Genomic DNA, 20,851 nt, shown 5'->3' on the forward strand with positions numbered 1-20,851 from the left:
CCAGGTCAAACAGCACATTCAAAATGTTTCTTTTAAAGGACCTTTAAAGCACTTCATATTCAGCTGATGGCTGTTTTTCACAGCAAGTCCTGTCAACATACTCCATATTCAGCGACACATTAAAGTAGTTAAACATTTATGTCGCAAAAAGCACAGAGCTGCTTGTGCACAGCAAGGACACTTCGTCAGCTGCACAATAAAAGAAAACCCACTGGTTCTTCTCTGACAATCATTCACTCCACAAATAAATCCCAGTCACATGGTTGGGCTGAAAGGAAAAGCTTTAACCTGCTGTCTCCAATTTTGCCAAAGTAAAAAGAGGTTACTGACAAGTACCAGCCTGCAGGTGCATGTCGTACCTGTCATGTGATGAACTAACACTTTTCCAACCCCTTTATCTCTCTCACTTACCACGCTCTTGATGACCTCGTCCTTGCCGTCGTGTTTCTGCACCTTGAGGAGGTGGTAGCTGAAGTCGAGGATGTCGAAGCGTCTCTGCTGTCCCAGCAGGGCGATGATCATGCAGCCGGCCCAGTGGAGGCCGTCTCCGAAGCACTGCCTGGGAAAAACACAACACACGTGTGGTGTTAGTAAAGATGCTTTGTGGAGGGCGAGGGCGTTGAGTGGCGTTGTGTTCTGCTGCACTCACTCCACTGTGAACTCGTGCGCTCCCACGGGGATGCAGTACACGAACTGCATGGCGCTCCAGAGGCGGTGGAACTCCACGCACTCGTCCACGTGCATCACGCCGTTGCTGGGCAGCGGCCCGCGCCAGATGGGGTCTTCCAGGAAGCCTCGCACGCGCGTGAGGATGACCTCAAACATGGACAGGCCGCAGCACAGCCTCTCTTTGGTCAGAAGGTCGCCCTCTCGAGCAATGGCTATTTGCTGGAAGAGAGGTGAAGAAGGAGGTTTCACGTCACGACGACACACGCGGGGATGTTACAGTCAATACATGAGCTTCCCCCAGACAGTGAACACAACATCCTGCCTCTTCCAGCTGTGAGTTACCTGCGGGGTGCCGAGGCGCTCGATCAGTGGAACCATATGCAGAGCTGTGTATTTGGCTTCTAAGCGTTTCATCTTTGCATCCAGACGTTCACCCTCTGCACAGAGAGGACAGGAGAAGCATCAGCAACAGGCAGATCCTGGGATAGTATCCTGTATTTTTATGTATAGAACTGAACTGAACACACCAGAGATGTTTCCTCTGTATTTGCTGTCTTTTTTTTTTTTTTTTAATCACATTTTATTGTTTCTAAACACAGAGACAATAAAATGACAAACCCCCAACCCGACCCATCAGACAGCACATGCTATACAGAGTTAGACAAGAGGTGCAAAATAGTCAAAATGACCAAGACAATAATAATAATGACATCATGAATAATAATAATAATAATAATAATAATAATAATAATAATAATAATAATAAAAAATAATGAAAAAAAATACAGCTCTAGTTTGTTTCCAGGCCTTATCCATATTTGCCGTCTTGTATTTACCTTTGACATGGACTCTGGGCAGGATGTTTTGGAAAGGGGCAGCATGCAGCAAATCACAGACTTCTTCTTGTGACTGGAAGGAAGACACAACAAAAGTCAAAGCGCTGGCTGAAACATAGTAAAGGTGTGAACTGGTGTTGTCGTGTTGTGATCCGTACCAGGCTCTGCTCGCTCAGCAGACAGAACAGGAGGGCGTTGCCCACTTCCCTCAGGTTCTGGAAACACACCGTCTTGAGCTCGGCGTACTCGACGATGTCCTTCAGCTGGTGGTGGAAGAACTCCAGGATACCTGAGAGGAAACACAGCCTCATTATCTCATCTTCCACCTTACAGCTCTTGTACCACGCAGCAGGCCTTCAGCCGTCCGTCACAGCGGGTTCGTCTCCGTCGCCCTCTAGCAATCTGCACCGCTGATGTGGCAGCACAGCTGGGCTTTCACACATGTGGAGGTCTCTGAAGCGTGGCCACTCAGGCTCCATTCACTCTGGTCGTTAACAAATAATCCGAGGACAAAAGTGGAAGTGATCTCATCTCAGTGTGAACACATGTACAGGCTGGGCCTCAGTGAAGAAACAACTTCTACGCTGACGTCTTCTGACACAGTTTCATGATGAACTGAAAATAATGTTACACATCTCACAGTGGTTTTGTATACACTGATTTTATTTGCCTCAAAGTAACACTGACCAATATACCAATGTCTTTCTTTGAAGAAGAGGAATCATACTTTATTGTCATTGTATAGTGCATACAACGAGATTTGTTTGGGGTTCTCTACCCTGTGCACTGGTAAAAAAAAGGCATTTTCATTTTGCCCCTAAAATTTGAGACAGTGCAAGTAAATTTTTCATCTGCTTGCAAATTAACCCCTTTTTTATCGTTTTTTCTTTTAACACTGGAGTAATGTGGAAGAGGCCACTCTGGAATCTGTCATTACAGGTGTCCAGCCAATGTGTGTGTGAGGATCATGAATTAATAGGAAATGTGAATATTTGCTTTGCAAGTTGATTTACAGTGTTCGCCCCTAAATGTTTCCTTTGAGCTCCTAAAATTTGAAGTTAGAGGCCACTGTGCTCATAGTAAAAAAAAGTTAGTCTGCAGCCTAACACTAAGATAAAAATACAATACAAATACCTGCTAAAAGTCTGAACCAGTCAGACACACCGGTTCAGAATTTTAGTTCAGTTTTTTTTCCTTTTTAGAGAACCCCAGACAAATCGGCTGATGACAGCTAAAATCTTATTTTACATTGGTTGTCTCGGCTCGTCCTTTTCACACACCGTCTTTCAAACTCATTGGACCAGTCTGTCAAAGTCTGATTGGTCAAAACTAAAAACATCCTTTTCCTTTGAAAACCACCCAACCCATGGTCCAGGCCGTACTCTACTCTACTCTACTCTACTCTACTCTACTCTACTCTACTCTACTCTACTCTACTCTACTCTACTCTACTCTACTCTACTCTACTCTACGTGCAGTGAAAACCTCACAGATGGGCCAGAGTGTGGAGGCGCGTCTGGCTTCAGATCAGCATCAGTGAGCACATGTTAGTCTGCTGCTCAGTGAGTCTACGTCGAGTCTGTAACCTCTGGGTCTGTTCATCTACTTGAACTCAGTCATTCAGCCCTCTGCTCCCTCTGAGAGACACAGACTGTCTCTGCACACAGGACAGAATCCAGACTGTTGTGGTCTGTGGATCCTGGTGGTGAAACAACGTGCTTTAGTCTGTTTTCAAGACTCCTCCTCCCTCTCCAACACCTCTAACACCCTGACATGACTAACAGGCTCTTACTGCGTGTTCAGTGAACCTCTTCACACTGCGCTCTTTGCCTGATTGTACAGCTTGAACACTTACACCAAGGTCTGCTGCGGCACTGACACTTTAAGCGTTGTCCTTCACACACACAACGTTTGTGTTTTTTTTGCATACAGAGTTAAAGGTGATGACTCTGACTCATGTGGAGACGTATGTGAATGTCACTACACTTCACGGTTACAAGAACTAAACTAATCCAGTACGTCGTCTCTTACTTCACAGGAGTTCATTTCAGTAAGAGTTAGCTATTTTCATTTTATTGCAGAGAGACAGAGAGAGTGAGAGAGATAATTTAAGAGCCAATTATAACGACTCAGAGTAAAATGTAATGTTCTTCAAGTTATGGTTCCAGTGAAATTCAATCATCTGTACGACGGTAAAATAAGTAAAAAGGATCCAAAGCTTTTCCAAAGTCGGGGTTATAGTTTCAGTTACCTGGGGAGCCGTACTCATGTCGAGGAAGTCTGCAGATCTTGGGCATCACCTCCATCAGGGTCTTCACATACTGCATTATGGTGCCCTGGAGCTATATATGAAAAATAGAGTATTAAGCAACAGTGTATGCTCAAATAATTCATGAAAATGAAAAAGAACCATGACAGGAGTAACCATAACAAAACTAAAGTAATGGTATAATGCTAATGTGGGCAGTGAGCAAAGGCTCAATCAGACTAAGCTAATTTCCCCTTGTGTTAAAATGATGATCAGTACACTGATGCAGTATAAACCAACAGAAATTCACAGATTGCTGTTGGTTTGGTATCAATTACATTCAAAACTAACAAACAAAGCGACCTCTGCTGAGCCGTCCCCATAGTGACGTCCAGACGTCTGTAGGGACACGAAGCTTCAGCTCCAACATTATGCGCAGTTGTGGTCGCTGTTGTACTCACCAGGCTTTTGACGACCTTGAGTAGCTCCTCCATCACCACGGCGATGCCCTGGTAGCCCAGCAGTCTACACATGACCTTGATGTGTGGGGGACCCAGGAAGTTCCTGTAGGAGCTGAATATGCTGCTGTACGCCAGGTTCAAGGTCTGCAGTCAGAGGAAAGACAAGAGAAAGGTTCAGCTCAGAGCTCCAGCACTTGAATTAACATTGTATTGTTTCAGAGGATGAACACTTGAGTGATAAAAAAATAATAATAATAATTCTACGACACAGCATCAACAGCAGAGCTGAGTCACTGTCAAAGTGAACGCTTTCAACACATTAGCATCCATGGGCACATTAACTGGTTATGTCTGCCGTATTAAACAACATTAAAAACAAAGCAAACTCCTCTTAGCATCCCTGTGGACTGCAGAGTACATGAAAACCAGCAGCGGCTGAAATTCATTGTACAATAATGAATTGTGAAAGTGTTCAGATACCCTTTTCACATTCAGTTAAAGGCCCTTTATTTATTCTTAAATAATGTGTTATCTTACTCATCAAGTCTCATTTTATGGAGGACCACAGGGGACACATCAATTAAAAAGAGGAATTTCAAAAAGGATTTGAAAAATTTACTTTAAAACAGTCATTTAAAAAACCATTTAGAAAATACACTACTGAATTCCCAAATGAATAACCACATTTCTAAATCAATTTAAAATGCATTTTGAAAAACAGAAATAAATAAATAAATTTGCAAATGAAATTAGAAAATACAACTTTTAATCAGTCTTTTAAAAGGGCAATTCCATTTCCTAATTGCATCTTCAAATCTGATTTGAAAATGGATTTTCGAAATCAACCTTTGAAAAGCAGTGTTCCCTAGAAACTGCAATGCAAATGAGCTCTGAGCGGAGATGTAAGAAGCTCTCTGATTGGCTGTTACACCTGATATTCAGGGACAACAGCTGCAGGAGAACAGAGCGGAGACCAGCAGAGCCACAAGCAGCTGCAATTTTCACAGTGGGACTGTTTATGAGTCACATACTAACATTACTTTTAGACATTAAAGGGATAGTAGCATTTTTTTAAAGGGATAGTTCAACATTTTGGCAAATTGGCCCATTGCCATAATCGCTATAGTCATAGCAGTAGGTTCGTTACCTTTAATTGTTGGTGTAAGCTATTTTTAGAACGGCGGAGCGGGGCAACAGGCTGCTATGGAGGCTAAGGGAATTTCTTGGTTTTCCTCATCAAACTCATCAAATGCACAACCCAACAACTCCAAAAGGCTGTCGTGGACAAGTTGTGAGCTGCACAATCACCACGCTATGAGATAATAACGGAACGTTACGAGACGGAGCTGTTTTAGAGGTAAATTCATGCAAAACCGCTGATGCGTGTTGCGTTCAGGGACAGTTTTTCAGCAAGCAGACTCTGTATTTACCCTGTATTTACCTTGAAAACGGCTCTGTTTCGTAACGTTCCATTATTATCTCATAGCGTGGTGATTGTGCAGGTCACAACTTGTCCACAAAAGCGTTTTGGAGTTTTGGGATTTTGTATTTGATGAGTTTGATGAGGGAAACCAAGAAATTCCTTTAACCTCCATAGCTTAGCTCTGAGCAGCCTGCCGCTCCGCTCCTCCATTCTAAAAATAGCTTACACCAACAAATAAAGGTAACGAACCTACTGCTATGATTATAGCGATTATGGCAATGGGCCAATTTGCCAAAATGTTGAACTATCCCTTTAAAGTGGGGTTGTATGATCTACAAATAGCCCCTAAGTACTTTAATTGCAGTTAGGTGTTTTTCCTGCACTTTGAAGGGCTGGAAAAAATTATATTATAGCAAACAATGGAACTGTGTAATTTTTTTCATGTAAAACCTCTTTTAGGCCGCGAAAATAGGCCGTTTCTTTGGGTCCATTCACAACAATGTATGTTGTAAATCTCTGGGCAGGGCTATAGGCTGGCGTTGCTAACGGGAGGAGTGCAGAGAGTCTTCTACTGCAATTAAAGTACTTAGGGGCTATTTGTAGATCATACAACCCCACTTTAAAAAATGCTACTATTCCTTTAAGGTACCATGTCAAGAAGCAGAAATGAGCATAATACTATGTCCCCTTTAAGGTTTAACTTTTTTTCAGGCGAGAAGGCAACCATATTTCCCCATATGCGGTCAGTTTATCCAAATAACACCTGTTTGTTAATCTGCTGCCAGGATTTCGGACATGTGAAAAGCCGTGACCAGACGGTGTTTTGGTTTAACATGCGACCGTGTTAACTGCACTGCAAATGGATAGATAGATCTATACATTGTTATGATCTTTTCCTCAGTCAGATAGGGCCGGCCAGCTGTAGCTCATTTACATTGCAGTTTCTAAGCGTGGAGGACCAGAGGGGAAAATGCAATTAGGAAATGGAAATGCAAATTAAAGTAGAATTGCCCTTTAAAAAGACTAAAAAAGACTAATAAGTTGTATTTTCTAATTCAGTTAGCAAATTCATTTATTTATGTATGTTTATCAAAATGCATTTTGAAATCAATTTTGAAATTTGGTTATTCATTTGGGAATTCAAATGAATGTATTTCTTTATAAATGGTGTTTTAAAGTTGCTTTTTCAAATCCTTTTTGAAATTCCTCTATTTAATTGATGTGTCCCCTGTCGTTCTCCATAAATTAATACTGACAAACCAAAAACAGGGTTTTAGAAATGTGAAATTAAACTTTATGGTTGATGCAGTGATTTTACTTCTTATTGAGCATTCCAACTAACTCTGACCGACTAATGTTGGTGCTGCATTAAAAAAAAATATCATGCCATCCCCAAATTCAGTATGGTTCATTCCCTGGGGATCATACGTGCAGAACAGAATTTCATGGTTATCAACTGAATCGTGCAAAACATGACTGAAACATTTGGTACCAAAGAGGTGTGACTGAGTGGCAGCCAAAGAGCTACAATACCAGCATGGATAACAATTCTTTTATTTCCCATAGAGGCACTGATGTGCTCAGAAATTGACTTGTATATTATTTAACATCTTGTGTTCAGATTTTACTATTCTGGCCAGAGGGTAGCGCTAGAGGAAAATATCAATGAGTGTTTAAATATGGATACATTTCACAGAAATCGGTCCATGGGATTTAGTACTCTTTTTGTAGATGTGAGAATATCTCCACCATTGTCCGGGGGATCACCGGCAGCATGAGGATCCGTCCTCTGGGGACCAAGAATAGCCGCCATAGATTTCATGACAATCTGGCCACCAGTTGTTGTGACACAAACACTTGGACAGATGGACCCACTGAAGAGCATATCAGCCCCCTCTCCCCCACTCCACACCCAAGAACCCACCACTAGATTTTCAAAATACCATGGCATGGACCAAAGTGCTGGTCAAGGGGGAATTAATGATTCACATTTCTACAATTCTACAACATAAACTAGCGAGGAAAATATGAAAACTAGCGAGGAAAATATGAAACAGAAAACACTATCAGAGCAGCAACATGATGTTTTTAATTTTATGTAATGTAGTTGTTACATATAATGACCCTTTTCTAACATCCGCTGCATGAGATTTCCTCTCTGTCTCTCTCTCTCTCTCGTCTGTCGGCACAGAGTTGAAGCTGCTGCTCTAATCCAGCAACACTCCCACTAGTGTGGCAGCAGCAGACACAAGGACGCACCAATCTCTGGTCCATTTCTGAGACTGAAACCCTCCACAGCAGCTGCAGACAGAGGACTGGATGCTAATATGACTGAACTGCGAGCGCACAGGGGGATCTGAACCAGCACCTGGGGCAACAACTACAATTTGATATGTTCAACACGTGCTGCCACTGTGTTCCCGGTGAGTCCTCATCATTTCATGCTGTGGTTGAATAACCACTTATGATTCTACTTAACGTGGCTCTCTGCCTCTCAGACAAGTGCTACGGAAATGTATACATTTTAAAACTGACTTTAAAACCTGCTCTTCCTGTGAGATCCTCTGTCTGAAAGGAATTATGAGCAAAAATAATGTGAGCAGAACAGAAAATTTACAATGTGCCTTGTTCCCAATAATATTTAAAATGGAAATCAAATACATCCCGCTGCATTTGATATCATGTAAATCTAAAGTAATTCAACAGTGATGATCTAATTTGGGGCTTTTCTGTGATTCTGTTTTCATTTTGAGCATCCTTTAGTTTATCACCACCTCACATCTATTTCAGCTTCAGGTCGTGCTTTGATTTTATATTCTACAACAAAACAACACACAAAGTTTCAAAAAAATGTCCAAATCAAAGCTTAAACCAAATGTGTGACCTGACCGACAGGATGAGTGGGATGGGTGTGTGTGTGTGTGGGGGGGGGTTAACTGCTCGATGCTGATTCTCATCATCTCTCCTGTAACAGGTGACTAACATGCCTGCATTATGTCATTTGCTGACAGTTTGTGCATACGCTCATCTCCCCCCACTGCTGCACTTTGTCCCTCTTATGATGCTTATTGTCAACTGACGCTGTTTTTTTCCCCTTTGTGTGATGTGGCTGGTATACATGACAACATGATTATATGTTTAACACTATGCAATGTGAGCAGGATGTATGGGCCAGACATAATTTCTCTGCAGCCTCTTATGCATGCAGTTTGGCTATAGGTGCTGTAATCCACTGTAATCACAGCAAACACCACACCAGCAAACCTGCTCCTTTCACACTGTTTTAACCACAACCTGTGGGTGATGGAGGCGTAGCGCACACGAAGAACTCGGTGGAAAGATTCAGACAAAAAGATAACGTTGTGTCTGTGTTTAACTGTGTGTGTGTCATCTCTCTCTCTTCCAGTTCAGTTTTACATCGACAGCTCTAGGAACTGAAGACACGCTCTCCGCTCGTTATCGCCTCATCTCGGCGACGCCTCCTCATGGGGATCGTGGTCTACAACATCTCCGCCACCTCGGCCAGGGTGAGCTGGCCGTCGGCGCCCGGTTGCCTGGATACGTTCTACAGCGTCATGTACGACCCCAACTGGAACAGCCTGCTGATGGGCTACAAGCGCAAGAGCTTCATGCACGAGGAGCGCATCCCCGTCAGCCAGACGCGCGCGCACCTGGCCAACCTCCTCCCGCAGACCGCCTACTTCCTGTGCGTGACGTGCCAGGCGGCCAATCCGGTGCGGGAGCAGTGCCAGGTGTTCAGCACGCCGAGCGACGGCGGCGAGGGCCACGACAGGGCGGGCTGGGAGCTGGCCATGGGCGTCTGGCTGACCTGCTGCATCTTGCTCCTGGTCATCGCCGGCATCCTGCTGTGGGGATGTCTTCACACCATCTGTTCCCTCCAGAGCCAGACGGCCGACGGCTGTCCAGCGGTGACCAACTCCGCCCTCCAAGACGTGTCCACATCTGGACGCCTCTACACGCCCCACGGCAGCGAGGAGAGCGTTAAGCGCGCAGCCGTGATGCAACCCCACCACCTCCTCGCGGCGGCTGCGGCGGCGGCGCAGCAGCAGACCCCCGGTCACATAATTACCCAAGACCACGAGCTGAGGACGCTGGCTAAGCTGTCTGGCAGCGAGCCAGCGTGAATCAAGTGGATTGAGGTCATCGCGGCATTGTTCCGCTCCGACTGAATTGTCACCGAGTATTTTCATCCACTTATAATAAAATCCTATTTGGGATTGAGAGAAGTACAAATATTGTCACAGGAACCAAAATATGAAAAACGCTGATAAATGTTCTGAAAGCATGTCCGATTGTCCGCTGATACTTGATATTGTCTTTATAATTGTATATTTATAAATATGATGATGTCCCTCTGAATGTCTCTCTTACAGCTCATGGAGGACTTTCTGATCTCAATGCTTTTGTAAGATGCATTTACATTTTTGCATTTGTTTTCCATTCATTTTGCATGTTTCACACACTGTTAATTGAGCTTCTCCACTTATATTCTGTAAATGTTTCTGTGGTGAATATGCGACTTCGATAAGTGGACTTCAGAGAAGTCGGTCTTGTCAGAAATCAATAAAAAACTATTAAAAGCTCTTTCTGTCTTTGTCAGTGATGATAAAAGAGAATGGTACTGACCTTGGACCCGTACAGATACTGTGGCTGAGCGTTGGGGGGCTTGTCCCTCTGGAACTCTTGAGAGAACGGCAGGATGGTGCGCACAAACCTGAACACACACATTTTTCAAAAATGTATCTTTTCCAGCACTGACATCAGGATATTACAGCGGGGAAAATAAGTATTGAACATGTCAACATTTTTCTCAGAAAATATATTTCTAATAGAGCTATTGACATGAAATTTTCACCAGATGTCGGCATCAACCCAAGTAATGCACACATACAAAGAAATCCAAACATTAATGTCCATAAATTAAGTTATGTGTAATAAAGTGAAATGACACAGGGAATAAGTATTGAACACATGAAGAAAAGGAGGGGCAAAAAGGTATGGAAAGCCAAGAAAGCAGCTGTGAGTGAGTGCTGAGTTTGTCAGTATTTAGAATGTAATCCTGTCTCCTATCAGTGCAAAGTAATATCTGCTGGTTTAGTCCTGATTGATGCCTTTTAAAAAGGTTTCTCACCACCAAGGTGTCAGACAAGAAGAATTGCATGATAGGTAATAGCAAAGAGCTGTCTAAGAGCTGTCTAAAGACCTACACAACCAAAGATTTCACACAGAAGAGTCAAAACGATAATCAGAAGGGTTCCCTAACAGTTCAGGACCACTGGTGGAGAGCTTCAGAAAGAGCTGGAATCAGCAGGTACAGTTGTTTCAGAGAAAACAATAAGTAATGCACTCAACCGCCATGGCCTCCATGTCTTGCATGGTGTGGTGCATGGAGGCCATGGCGGTTGAGTGCATTACTTATTGTTTTCTCTGAAACAACTGTACCTGCTGATTCCAGGTCTTTCTGAAGCTCTCCACCAGTGGTCCTGAACTGTTAGGGAACCCTTCTGATTATCGTTTTGACTCTTCTGTGTGAAATCTTTGGTTGTGTAGGTCTTTAGACAGCTCTTAGACAGCTCTTTGCTATTACCTATCATGCAATACTTATTGTCTGACACCTTGGTGGTGAGAAACCTTTTTAAAAGGCATCAATCAGGACTAAACCAGCAGATATTACTTTGCACTGATAGGAGACAGGATTACATTCTAAATACTGACAAACTCCAGCTGCTTTCTTGGCTTTCCATACCTTTTTGCCCCTCCTTTTCTTCATGTGTTCAATACTTATTCCCTGTGTCATTTCACTTTATTACACATAACTTAATTTATGGACATTAATGTTTGGATTTCTTTGTATGTGTGCATTACTTGGGTTGATGCCGACATCTGGTGAAAATTTCATGTCAATAGCTCTATTAGAAATATATTTTCTGAGAAAAATGTTGACGTGTTCAATACTTATTTTCCCCGCTGTATGTGCACAATAAGACACACACACACACACACACACATATATATATATCTTTGTTCTTTTCTCAGTCCTCCTGAAGATAACCTTGAAGCAGTAAATTGCTGCAGAAGAGGCTTTATGGTCAGAGACGAGCAAAGAAATAAAATATGAAATATAATTCAAACTAACCTTAAAGATTTTCATGCCTTTTCGCGAGTGCAGACAAGTTCAAAATATATTTGTCTGTATATATCACTGCTTCTTTAAGACTTCTTTAAAGACATGTTTAAAGACGAAGAGCAGTTTCCTGCTTTGCTTGGATGATAATCCTGCCTCTGATTTCAGAGTTGCGTGCATCTACATTTACATTTAATCTGGATTTAATCTGCATTGCTTGAGTTGACCTTTCTCTGATCTCTACCATATTTATTTTCTTTTAGAATCATTTATCCGACTCAGTGATTCACTGCTGACAGTTGCCACCATGGGTCACCTGTGTGTTATGTGATTAATGATTTATGTAACTAGCCAAGCGCATGACCATTAATTATGATTGCAGCATGTTGGCAGGAACTGTAATTGGCCACAGTGTTAATTAACTACAGAGTTTAACAGACAGGTAGAGAACAGGCTGCAGTAGTGGAGTGTGAAAAAATATTTGATCATTATGTGGTGATTTAACATTTTATTTTCACTGAAAAAATCAGTGATTTTGTGATTTTTGTTGGTCCTGTACCAAACGATATTGTTCCCTCGATTTGATTGATCTGGAAGTCAGGGTGTACCAAAAAAACTCAAATTTAAAATATGTTTTGTGGATATTGCACGTGACGTGGCCATAATATGATTGTAGTTATATTTCAATACACTGTGCAGCCCTGACCGTGACTCGGGCCGTGACTCACCTGTTGGTAGAACCGTTGTAGCAATAGTTGGGCAAGAAGTCGTAGTTGAGCTCCCAGAAGACGTGCAGCGTTATGCGGCCGTAGGGGGCCGACACGTTGTGATTGGCCTCGCGGAACATGGCGTCCAGGCTGTCCAGAGTCAGAAACTTACTGAGGAGCTTGTGCGTCATTCGGTTGATATCCAGAAGACCTTCCAGTTCCTTTAAACCAAGTATTACACAGTAAAACAATCAATGTAAGTGCACAGCAACACATGGTCTCTACAGTATTTTACACCAAGGACAAACTATCTCAGACAGAGAGAAAAAAAATTCAAGAGCAAAACACAAAAAAACAGACGGACTCAGGGGGACGTCATCCACTCTAAAAGATTCACATCAACTTGCCATGATGGAGGTGAGGTCCTCGCTCTCAAAGCGGTTGATGGCCAGCTCCAGGGACTTTGAAAGGGCGGCGGAGACCCTCTGAGTGATGAGCCTGTTCAGGTCGATGGAGCGGCCTAGGAGCTGAGGTTCACAAGCAGTCAGTAAGGGAGGTCCGACATGAGGGAGAGGGATCAGAATACTGTTTGTTACGGTGACGCACCTGGACGTGGCGCTGCTTCAGCAGAGTCTCGTAGCGGTTGGAGGCCGGCCAGGGAATGTTGGCCCCTTGGTTCTTGCAGTCGGTTCTCAAACGTTTGTCGAGCAGAAGACTGAGGGAGATGAAGAAGAGTAAAGTTGACTGTACAATGTGTGAACCCACAGTTTTAAAGCCTTTTTTCTTCTGGAAACTACTGCATTCATCAATTTAATCTATACCTTTGACTTTTTTTTGACCATTTTTCACTTCTTCCCGTCTGTCCATTCATTTCAGATCACCATCTACCAGTATTTTATTTATTCCTTCTAGCTACAGATTTAAAACTTCAAGTGAGGTTCATCCATGTGTCACTTACCTTCCAGCTAGGATCTTGTAGTAGGCAAATATCTGATCAGCCAGCTTGTAGACAAACTGATCAAAGCACAAGTTCACCTGAAATAAGAAAACAGATTAAAATCAACTAAAACATCTCGACTCCACCATAAAACAGATTTTTTTTTTTTTAAGATTTGAAATGTTGTACTTGAAAACCAAACACGATTTTAAAATCACCCTAATGCAAAATGAACTTGTGTTTATGTGCTGCCATGGTAGGAAATTACATTGACATTGCTTTTGAAAGCTACACAGTATTTTCCTGCCCCCCCATCTAAAGGATGAAAAGTGCCATAATAGACACTGACTTTCTTAGTACATTGACAATTCGTTTAAAACGGTGACTTTTTTGTACTGCAGCTTCATCACACACCAAAGTTTAAGCTTGTCAAGGCGGAAAATGAAATCATTCACTATGTGCACCAAGTGTTTTTGAGAATTACCTCGGCCTCTATTTCATCATAGAGGAACTGCTTCCTGAATTTGGTCAGAGCGTAGTGAGCGCTGTCATTGTACAAATCCAGGGGATACAGCACATACCTGGAGGGGATTGAAAAAAAAGGAGAATTTAATTCCAAAGTGCTTTCATTGAGATTCACAAGTGGAGGAAACATTACAATATGAATGCACGTTGAGTGTGGCTATTTGCTAAAGAGAACAGATGATAGGAAAACTCCACATTGTCTCATATAATCCTGAAACGGAAGTGGGATAGAAAAAGTAAAGGAGGTAAAACAAACCGATTCTGACAAGTTTGGGTAAATATGTCGACCATTGTTGAGTTAGACATGTAAGACTTCAACTCAAGTTTCAGAATTCAAGTATTTCACATTTACATAAGTTAATGTGCTTCAGAGCTGGTCCTCAGATACAGAAATTCTCATTTTTTATGTGTTAACCACCAATATTAAATATCTATATGGTTCTACAGAAGCTCTCCACCAGATTTGGGCGCACAGGAAGAATTACAGCAGTTACAGTTCATGCCGGATGATGAGCTTAATGGATTATGTAAAACCTGCATCATATCGGCATAATCCTACAGCAAAGTTTTAAAAACAGACATTCATGGCTAATCCCAATTTTTAGGATTTTACCCAGGGTCTTTTTTGAAAACATAAGATAAGAGGAAATAGCCACTGAAGTCGCTGAATGCCTTTGGCCAGTCACACCAGCAATAATCTCACACAGACAGACTTCTCTCTTGACAAACTCAAAGCACAAAGTTTAGTGTGTTGTCTTTGTTCTTCAAACCTTCGAGCCACAACATGAAGAACCTAAAGACAGCTTCTCTTCTCATCAAAGATTTAGACAAGTGTAAAAAGCTAAAGGAAGGCTCACAGTCCATCTGGATGGGTGTAAAACTAAATCTATGGCTAGAAAAGGAAGCAAAAGTGCATTTTTACTCCATCATTGAAGCTTCCTTGGTCTCCAGGATGTGGTCGGTGAGGATCCACGGCATGGACATCTCGATGGGGAACTGGATCCTGCGACCCATGGTGAGCTCCAGGAAGAACTCTCTGAACCAGAGCTGGGAGAGGTCGCAGCACTGCTGCAGGGTCTCTGCACAGAGGAGGAAACAGTTTCTTTTAAAAAAAACAGGTCTGAGAAGAACTCTGAGGAGTCACAGGATCACATCATCATTTCTCCTCACCACTAAAGTTCAGCAGGTGGGTGTAGAAGAAGGACTCGCGGTGAAACTTCTCAATGTCCAGGATGGTTGGGCCCTCCAGACTGCTGCGCAGAGTCTTCTTAGAGCCGCTCTTGTCAGCAATCAGAGACTCCAGCATGGTCCTCACCATGTAGAGCTACATGTACAATACAGAGAAACAATGGGAGTGAAATCTCATTTACTGTCAACTGGTTTTATTGTCTGCACCACCTGAAAACACAGCATATGCTTCTAATAGAGCTTTTCAAATCTCATTACAGGTGGGTGGCGTATATAGAAGCTCTTGCCTGTGTTGCCTCCTACATGTCACAGAATATTACCTCAGTGAAAAACCTGCACCTAAAATCTACCTGAATATTCACCAAGAATGTAGATTTTTCTATTCCAACACAGCGGGGAGGCTGCAGAACCTTTTACCCGAAACCTGTAGAAGTTTTGATTTCACCTCAGGGGGGAACATTTTCTCATGTTTCATAATCTGTCATTTACAACTCAGATGAGTTTCAGGGCAGATGAAACCAGAAGGTGTTTGTTTTGGGCTTTTCAGCCCTGCAACCTGGAAAAAAGATTAGTTCTTGGTATTGAGCACTAAGCTGATAAATCTGTGTAGTTTATGCAACACGTGGGTTGCTTCTAAATAATGACAACAAGTCTGATATGTAACGTAATTGCTATTCGGCACTGCAATCAATGGATTTAAACTCAGCAACACAAGGACACAGGACAGAAATCGAGTCACTGAGAAGGGAGATGATGAGAGATCAATACAAAATATCTAACAGGCAGGTTTATAAAGCCCTCTGAGCTCTCAAGCTCTCTTGTTGATATGTTGCAGACCTGAGCTCAAATCTGATCTCTCCACAGGGCCGCCGTAAGCTTCACAAGACCTATGATTAACGTGGACCAGGGTCACGTTGGAAAATGTGGAAAAGGGCAAGAGGGGGAGGGGTTAAAGTGAGGAAGGTGTGTGTCAGCAGACCTGTGTGCTGGACGGGCCCACAGCACGGCGAGGAACCTTGATGTCGAAGCCACCCTTGGGGTCTTTCTCTCCACGGAGGGCAGGATCGTTGTGGGGCTCGCGGCCGGTCTCCCAGTCGCAGACGGTCTTCCGGATGGCCTGCAGCACGCTGCAACGGCACAGGACAATTCACAAACTTCAACCAGATGGCTCGACAGTCTGCGCACAGTGTACGAACTGATAAACACTCGGAAGTTAGTGGGATTCATTAGTTTTATATAGTTTGGAGATTTTTTGTGGAGTGGCTGCACAGAGCGGAGAGCTTCTTCACTGAAAACAAGAGACCTGCAGTAATATCAGAAATGGAAACAAGAGTTCATCAGAGCAATGATCTGATAGATGACTTTACAACCACAGTTAAAGCAGAAGTAAGCGATATTTTTGTGTTAATATAAGTCTTAAATAGTTATAACTTCCGACAGCAATCACTTACATAGAGTGTTTGGTCCGAAACACGGGTCTGTCAGTCACTCTGCTCTGCTCTGAGCCGAGGAGAAAACTTTTCTTGTATCCTACAACCTTTATCCAATGAGGAGAGAGAACGGCATGAAGGGCTGTGTGTGCAGCCAAGGGATGAGGGCGGGGGCTGCTAACTCCATCAACTGACAAGAAATTAGCCAAAACGACCGGATCGCTTACTTCTGCTTTAAGAGAAACCGACTGAATGACATTTATAGCCTTTTATTTAATGTTTAACCATCTAACCAACTGTTATTATAAAATATGACCAGCAGTGTAAACACACCACGGGGCCTGAAAGCCAGACCGAAAGTCAAATTATTCTTACCCTTGTCCTTACATCACGTACTGCTGAAGGAGCTAATGGCAACCACTTATAGTCAATCAACATAGAGACTTCTGAGACTATTTGTACTACATTAAGTGTGAGGCGCCCACTCATAAGCTCAATACGTCTGGAACATGTTGTTGATTTTAATGAACTCGTCTGATGCTACATCCTCTGGCGTCGTTCTTCAATCAAACACCACAAAGGATTTTTCCCAGCATTCCAAAACATACTAACAATAAAAACATCTGTCGGATTGGTCTCCATGACAACATTTCTGGGAGGTGTTTTTTCCGAACATTCTGATGTCACGGTTAAAATGACATTTGACTATCTGGATATGAAGTGTCATGACTCCATTATTTTATCCTGTTACATTTTGCTATACTTAGGGTGAATTTCACATTTATAGCTAAAAGTGTGTTTTGTGATCTTGACCTGTGAACTTTGGCTTCCTAATTCTCATCATTTCATCACTGAGTAAAAATTCAGGCCAAATTTGAGGGGATTTCTTCAAGGTGTTTGTGGGACAATGCACAATGCTTCCAGCCACTGACAGAACAACAATACATGCATGAGTGCTGTGCGGCCACTTGAGGTGCGAATGTGCTTGGCTCATTGTACCTCTGGACCACGTTCTTCCTCTTCTTGATGGCCTGACGCAGCGGGTCCCTCAGAGTGACCTGGGCGAAGTCCTGCAGGGCTGAGTAGATGGTGTGGCGGATGGCGTGATTGAACACGCTCTCCATGCGTCCCATCAGCACCTGCAGTCCCTTTATCATAGCCATCACCTGCCAGAAAGCACAAGCTCTAATCAGTGAGAGGACCTGCTGTCAATCACTGTGCTGCGCGCATCTGTGCATACTATAATCATAGCTGACCTCCACCAGGGCAAACTTCTCCTCGCTGGTGTAGTTGTATCTGGTGGCTCTCTCGTACTCCTCGGCGTTGTCAGGGCACTCCTTGTTGGAGTACTTGTCTGTGGGATGAACCAGTTTCCAGGAGTACTGTGGAGAGAAGTAAGAAAACAGACACACGTTAGAAGAAGAAGAAAAAAAACACTTTATTCATCCCCTGGAGGGAAATACATAACCTAAATTGATATGATTGAATGCCAAGTAAACATGTAAAGCCTAACAAATGGCATTGTGCATCTTGATGGCAGCAGGAATAAAGGATTTCCTGAATCTTTCCGTTCTGCAGGTCAGGAAGATGAGCCTGTTACTGCGGTAGTACTGTTAAGCAGTACTACTTGTATTTGGTTACTATGGTGATACATGCTGCTCTGTGCAATCACAAGATAAACACAAGTCTTGACTATTTCTCTCCATTTGTCTCTCTCTCTCTCTGTCCATACACATGTAAATAATGACCAATCTGTGCTTCCTCACCACTTCCATGACGTGTGCGCTCCACTGGGAGAGCAGCTGCATGCCCTGCAGCGCCAAGTCAAACAGCTTCCTGTATTCAGAATCCGTCTTCTGGGCTTCCTGACGTCCCGATCCGGTCACCACCTACACCGACACCGACACAAAGTTAAAAAACATTCTTAACCCACTGACGGGCCGGTCCATGAAATCCTGATTTGTTTACAGCGTACGTGTGAGAGTGAAAAAGGACTTGTCAACATGAACTGTTGGGTGCTTAAATTAAATTGTCTGAGTGCAAAACCCCAGGGGCAACAATTCATTCATGGTGCGATCATTACATTGACGCTGCCATTCTCTCATATATTTGTGTCTGTGCATCAGGAATTGTGACACACAAGTCAGTTAAACCTCCATCTGAATCACACCGATTTGTGACATCTGAAAATCCTCAGGGACGAGACATCTGCTCAAAAGCTTGTTACATCACTGCTGTGAATTTAAATACCTCTCACATAAGAGAGAGCTCTTAAAGCCTGCTTATATGCCAAGATTGTTCGCTGAAATAGTCAGGTAGCTGTTGTACTGTATGTTAATTTATGTAATGGGCTCACGTCTGAAGTGAAGGAGAACATTAGTACATATGCATGAAATTCACAGATCCATTCTTCAGCATTATATCAGCGTCCACCTAGCTGATGACCAGTTTTCACCAGTGGTGCACCTGGGCGACTCGCTTTAAAGTAAAACCCTGTGCAATCTTTATACTAACCTCACTGTTGCTATAGCGAGCCAGCTCTGAGATGAAGCGCATGTGATCCTCGCGGATCTGAATCATCTGCTCACAGATGTTGTACTGGGGGCTGCTGGATATAGACGTACAAGTCCACCTAGGGGGTTAGGAGAGAGGAGGGGAGCAAAGTGAGGAACACGCATTGACAAAGAAAAGACGCTGACAGGAAGAAAAGCCGAGACGGAGCGCATGGCAATTTAATAAGGACGGGTGTGAATCTGTGTTTGGCATCAGGCTGTGGCTGCACAAATACTATTGTTAGGAAGGTACTCTATATTCTTTTCAGGCTTTTGTCTCTTTGGGTGGTTTGCAACAAAACAAACATGTCAGTCTGACTTTTTTTTTTTTTTCCCCCTCAAAGCTTTGATGTAGCAAGTGAAAATGAAAAACAAATATAGGTTCAGTTTTATACTGGTGCCAATTTACTGCCATACCCTGAAACAACTGTAATACTAACAGTGTGTCATTAAATCAGTTCATTGAAGAGAAAGATTGTTTGATATTTAAAGATACTGCGAAGCATTCACAATTCACACAGCTACAACAGCCAGAAATAGCATCCTTCAATTACAATGTGTCCTTTAAGACTGGAAACTATATTCATAGGAATAAATGGAGAATGTATGGTGTCGTGGCTCTGTGAGGTTGACGGGATTGTTATTAGTTTTGCAGGGATCCACTCACAGAACATTGAGTCTAATTGAAATCACCCAAAGCAGGATGCACTCGTTGTTACGCAACATCCAGACACAGCTAAGACATGGGCCCACCCCTGGTAAACTGGGGGGGGGGATCAGGTAGGATTCATCCTCTGGGGATTATAAGGGCAACCCACCCTGTAGCTGCTGACACGTTTCCCTCCTGACGTAGGTGGATTCTCTCCCTTGAGCCACGCCACGGCTTGAGACTACAGTACCCAGCATGCTTAGAAAGTTACTGAGCATTTTGTTTCTAAATATGATTATATACATGTTTAACTCGCCTGTTATAAAACAGTGTAGTTTACTGAAAGACAGAGTCATAGTGACTGACATGTCAGATGAAGCAGCATTCTGCATATTCTAATCTACAGATTATATTCTAGTCTCATATCATCATTATGATCATCGATACAGTTTTTAATACAGACAGTCCTATGGCTGTAGATCATGATGCTCCCACTTCCACCTGATTAGCAGTAAATGTTTGATGGGCCAGTGAAGTGGGAACAAACGTCCAACATCTGGTGTGGTTTTACAGCAGCAGTGTTACTTTGCTCTAATCCACTCATCTGCCTACGACCCTACTTCAGACACCTGCTTCATCTCACCTGGATTTGTTCTCTTCAAAATGAGCGCTGGTCTTTATGTACCGCGACAACTCAATCTGCATGTCACCGAACAAAGGGACCACCTGGAGTTGCTGTGAACAGCAGAGACAAAGCAGGTTTGTTTTTAGTGCACTTAACAGAGTGGATGAATGAGAAGAAGAAGAGAGGTGAAAACAACAAGTTTGTTTGTTTGGCATAAACAGGGTACCCACAGAATTTTTCAACTCTAATTGAAGACTTTTTAAGACCATGTCCAATGAAATTTAAGACCAACCTTGCAGCTATTCTGGCATGCATGAATGCTTGAATGAAATAATGCGAAATAAATCTGTCAGAATAACTAAGAATAACATGACAGAATAACAATAGCTTTTTTAAATAAATATGTATTACAATAGAGCGTACAGCCTTCAAGTCTCTGCTGCAGTCTCTCAACAC

At 42.9% G+C, this 20,851-nt stretch overlaps 2 protein-coding genes across 3 annotated transcripts in view; one reads left to right on the forward strand and one right to left on the reverse strand.

The window, feature by feature from the left end:
• Positions 1-20,851, reverse strand: part of cyfip1 (cytoplasmic FMR1 interacting protein 1) — a 40,623-nt gene that overhangs the window by 1,315 nt on the left and 18,457 nt on the right. For both annotated transcript variants that reach the window (XM_085773690.1, XM_085773689.1), the window contains exons 10-30: positions 20,414-20,505; positions 19,084-19,201; positions 18,336-18,458; positions 17,826-17,951; positions 17,569-17,735; positions 16,119-16,266; positions 15,122-15,275; positions 14,874-15,030; positions 13,911-14,007; positions 13,448-13,524; positions 13,096-13,204; positions 12,897-13,016; positions 12,511-12,710; positions 10,285-10,372; positions 4,215-4,358; positions 3,757-3,847; positions 1,664-1,794; positions 1,506-1,578; positions 1,012-1,106; positions 650-888; positions 412-559 (exon numbers count right to left, since the gene is read on the reverse strand). In XM_085773690.1, coding sequence (XP_085629816.1) covers positions 412-559; positions 650-888; positions 1,012-1,106; positions 1,506-1,578; positions 1,664-1,794; positions 3,757-3,847; positions 4,215-4,358; positions 10,285-10,372; positions 12,511-12,710; positions 12,897-13,016; positions 13,096-13,204; positions 13,448-13,524; positions 13,911-14,007; positions 14,874-15,030; positions 15,122-15,275; positions 16,119-16,266; positions 17,569-17,735; positions 17,826-17,951; positions 18,336-18,458; positions 19,084-19,201; positions 20,414-20,505 — 2,697 coding nt within the window. The remainder of the gene's footprint in view (positions 1-411; positions 560-649; positions 889-1,011; positions 1,107-1,505; positions 1,579-1,663; positions 1,795-3,756; positions 3,848-4,214; positions 4,359-10,284; positions 10,373-12,510; positions 12,711-12,896; positions 13,017-13,095; positions 13,205-13,447; positions 13,525-13,910; positions 14,008-14,873; positions 15,031-15,121; positions 15,276-16,118; positions 16,267-17,568; positions 17,736-17,825; positions 17,952-18,335; positions 18,459-19,083; positions 19,202-20,413; positions 20,506-20,851) is intronic.
• fndc9 (fibronectin type III domain containing 9) lies at positions 9,096-9,884 on the forward strand. Its single transcript, XM_085773701.1, has one exon. It carries the CDS (start codon positions 9,123-9,125, stop codon positions 9,780-9,782), a length of 660 nt encoding a protein of 219 aa, XP_085629827.1. The 5' UTR covers positions 9,096-9,122; the 3' UTR covers positions 9,783-9,884.

The sequence above is a fragment of the Trachurus japonicus genome, chromosome 4 (genome assembly GCF_045865225.1).
Source record: "Trachurus japonicus isolate A0001 chromosome 4, Traja_1.0".
NCBI lineage: Eukaryota > Metazoa > Chordata > Actinopteri > Carangiformes > Carangidae > Trachurus > Trachurus japonicus.

Excerpts from the sequence above, each read along its gene's own strand:
- fndc9 (XM_085773701.1), top strand. The coding sequence starts at position 9,123 with ATGGGGATCGTGGTCTACAACATCTCCGCCACCTCGGCCAGGGTGAGC.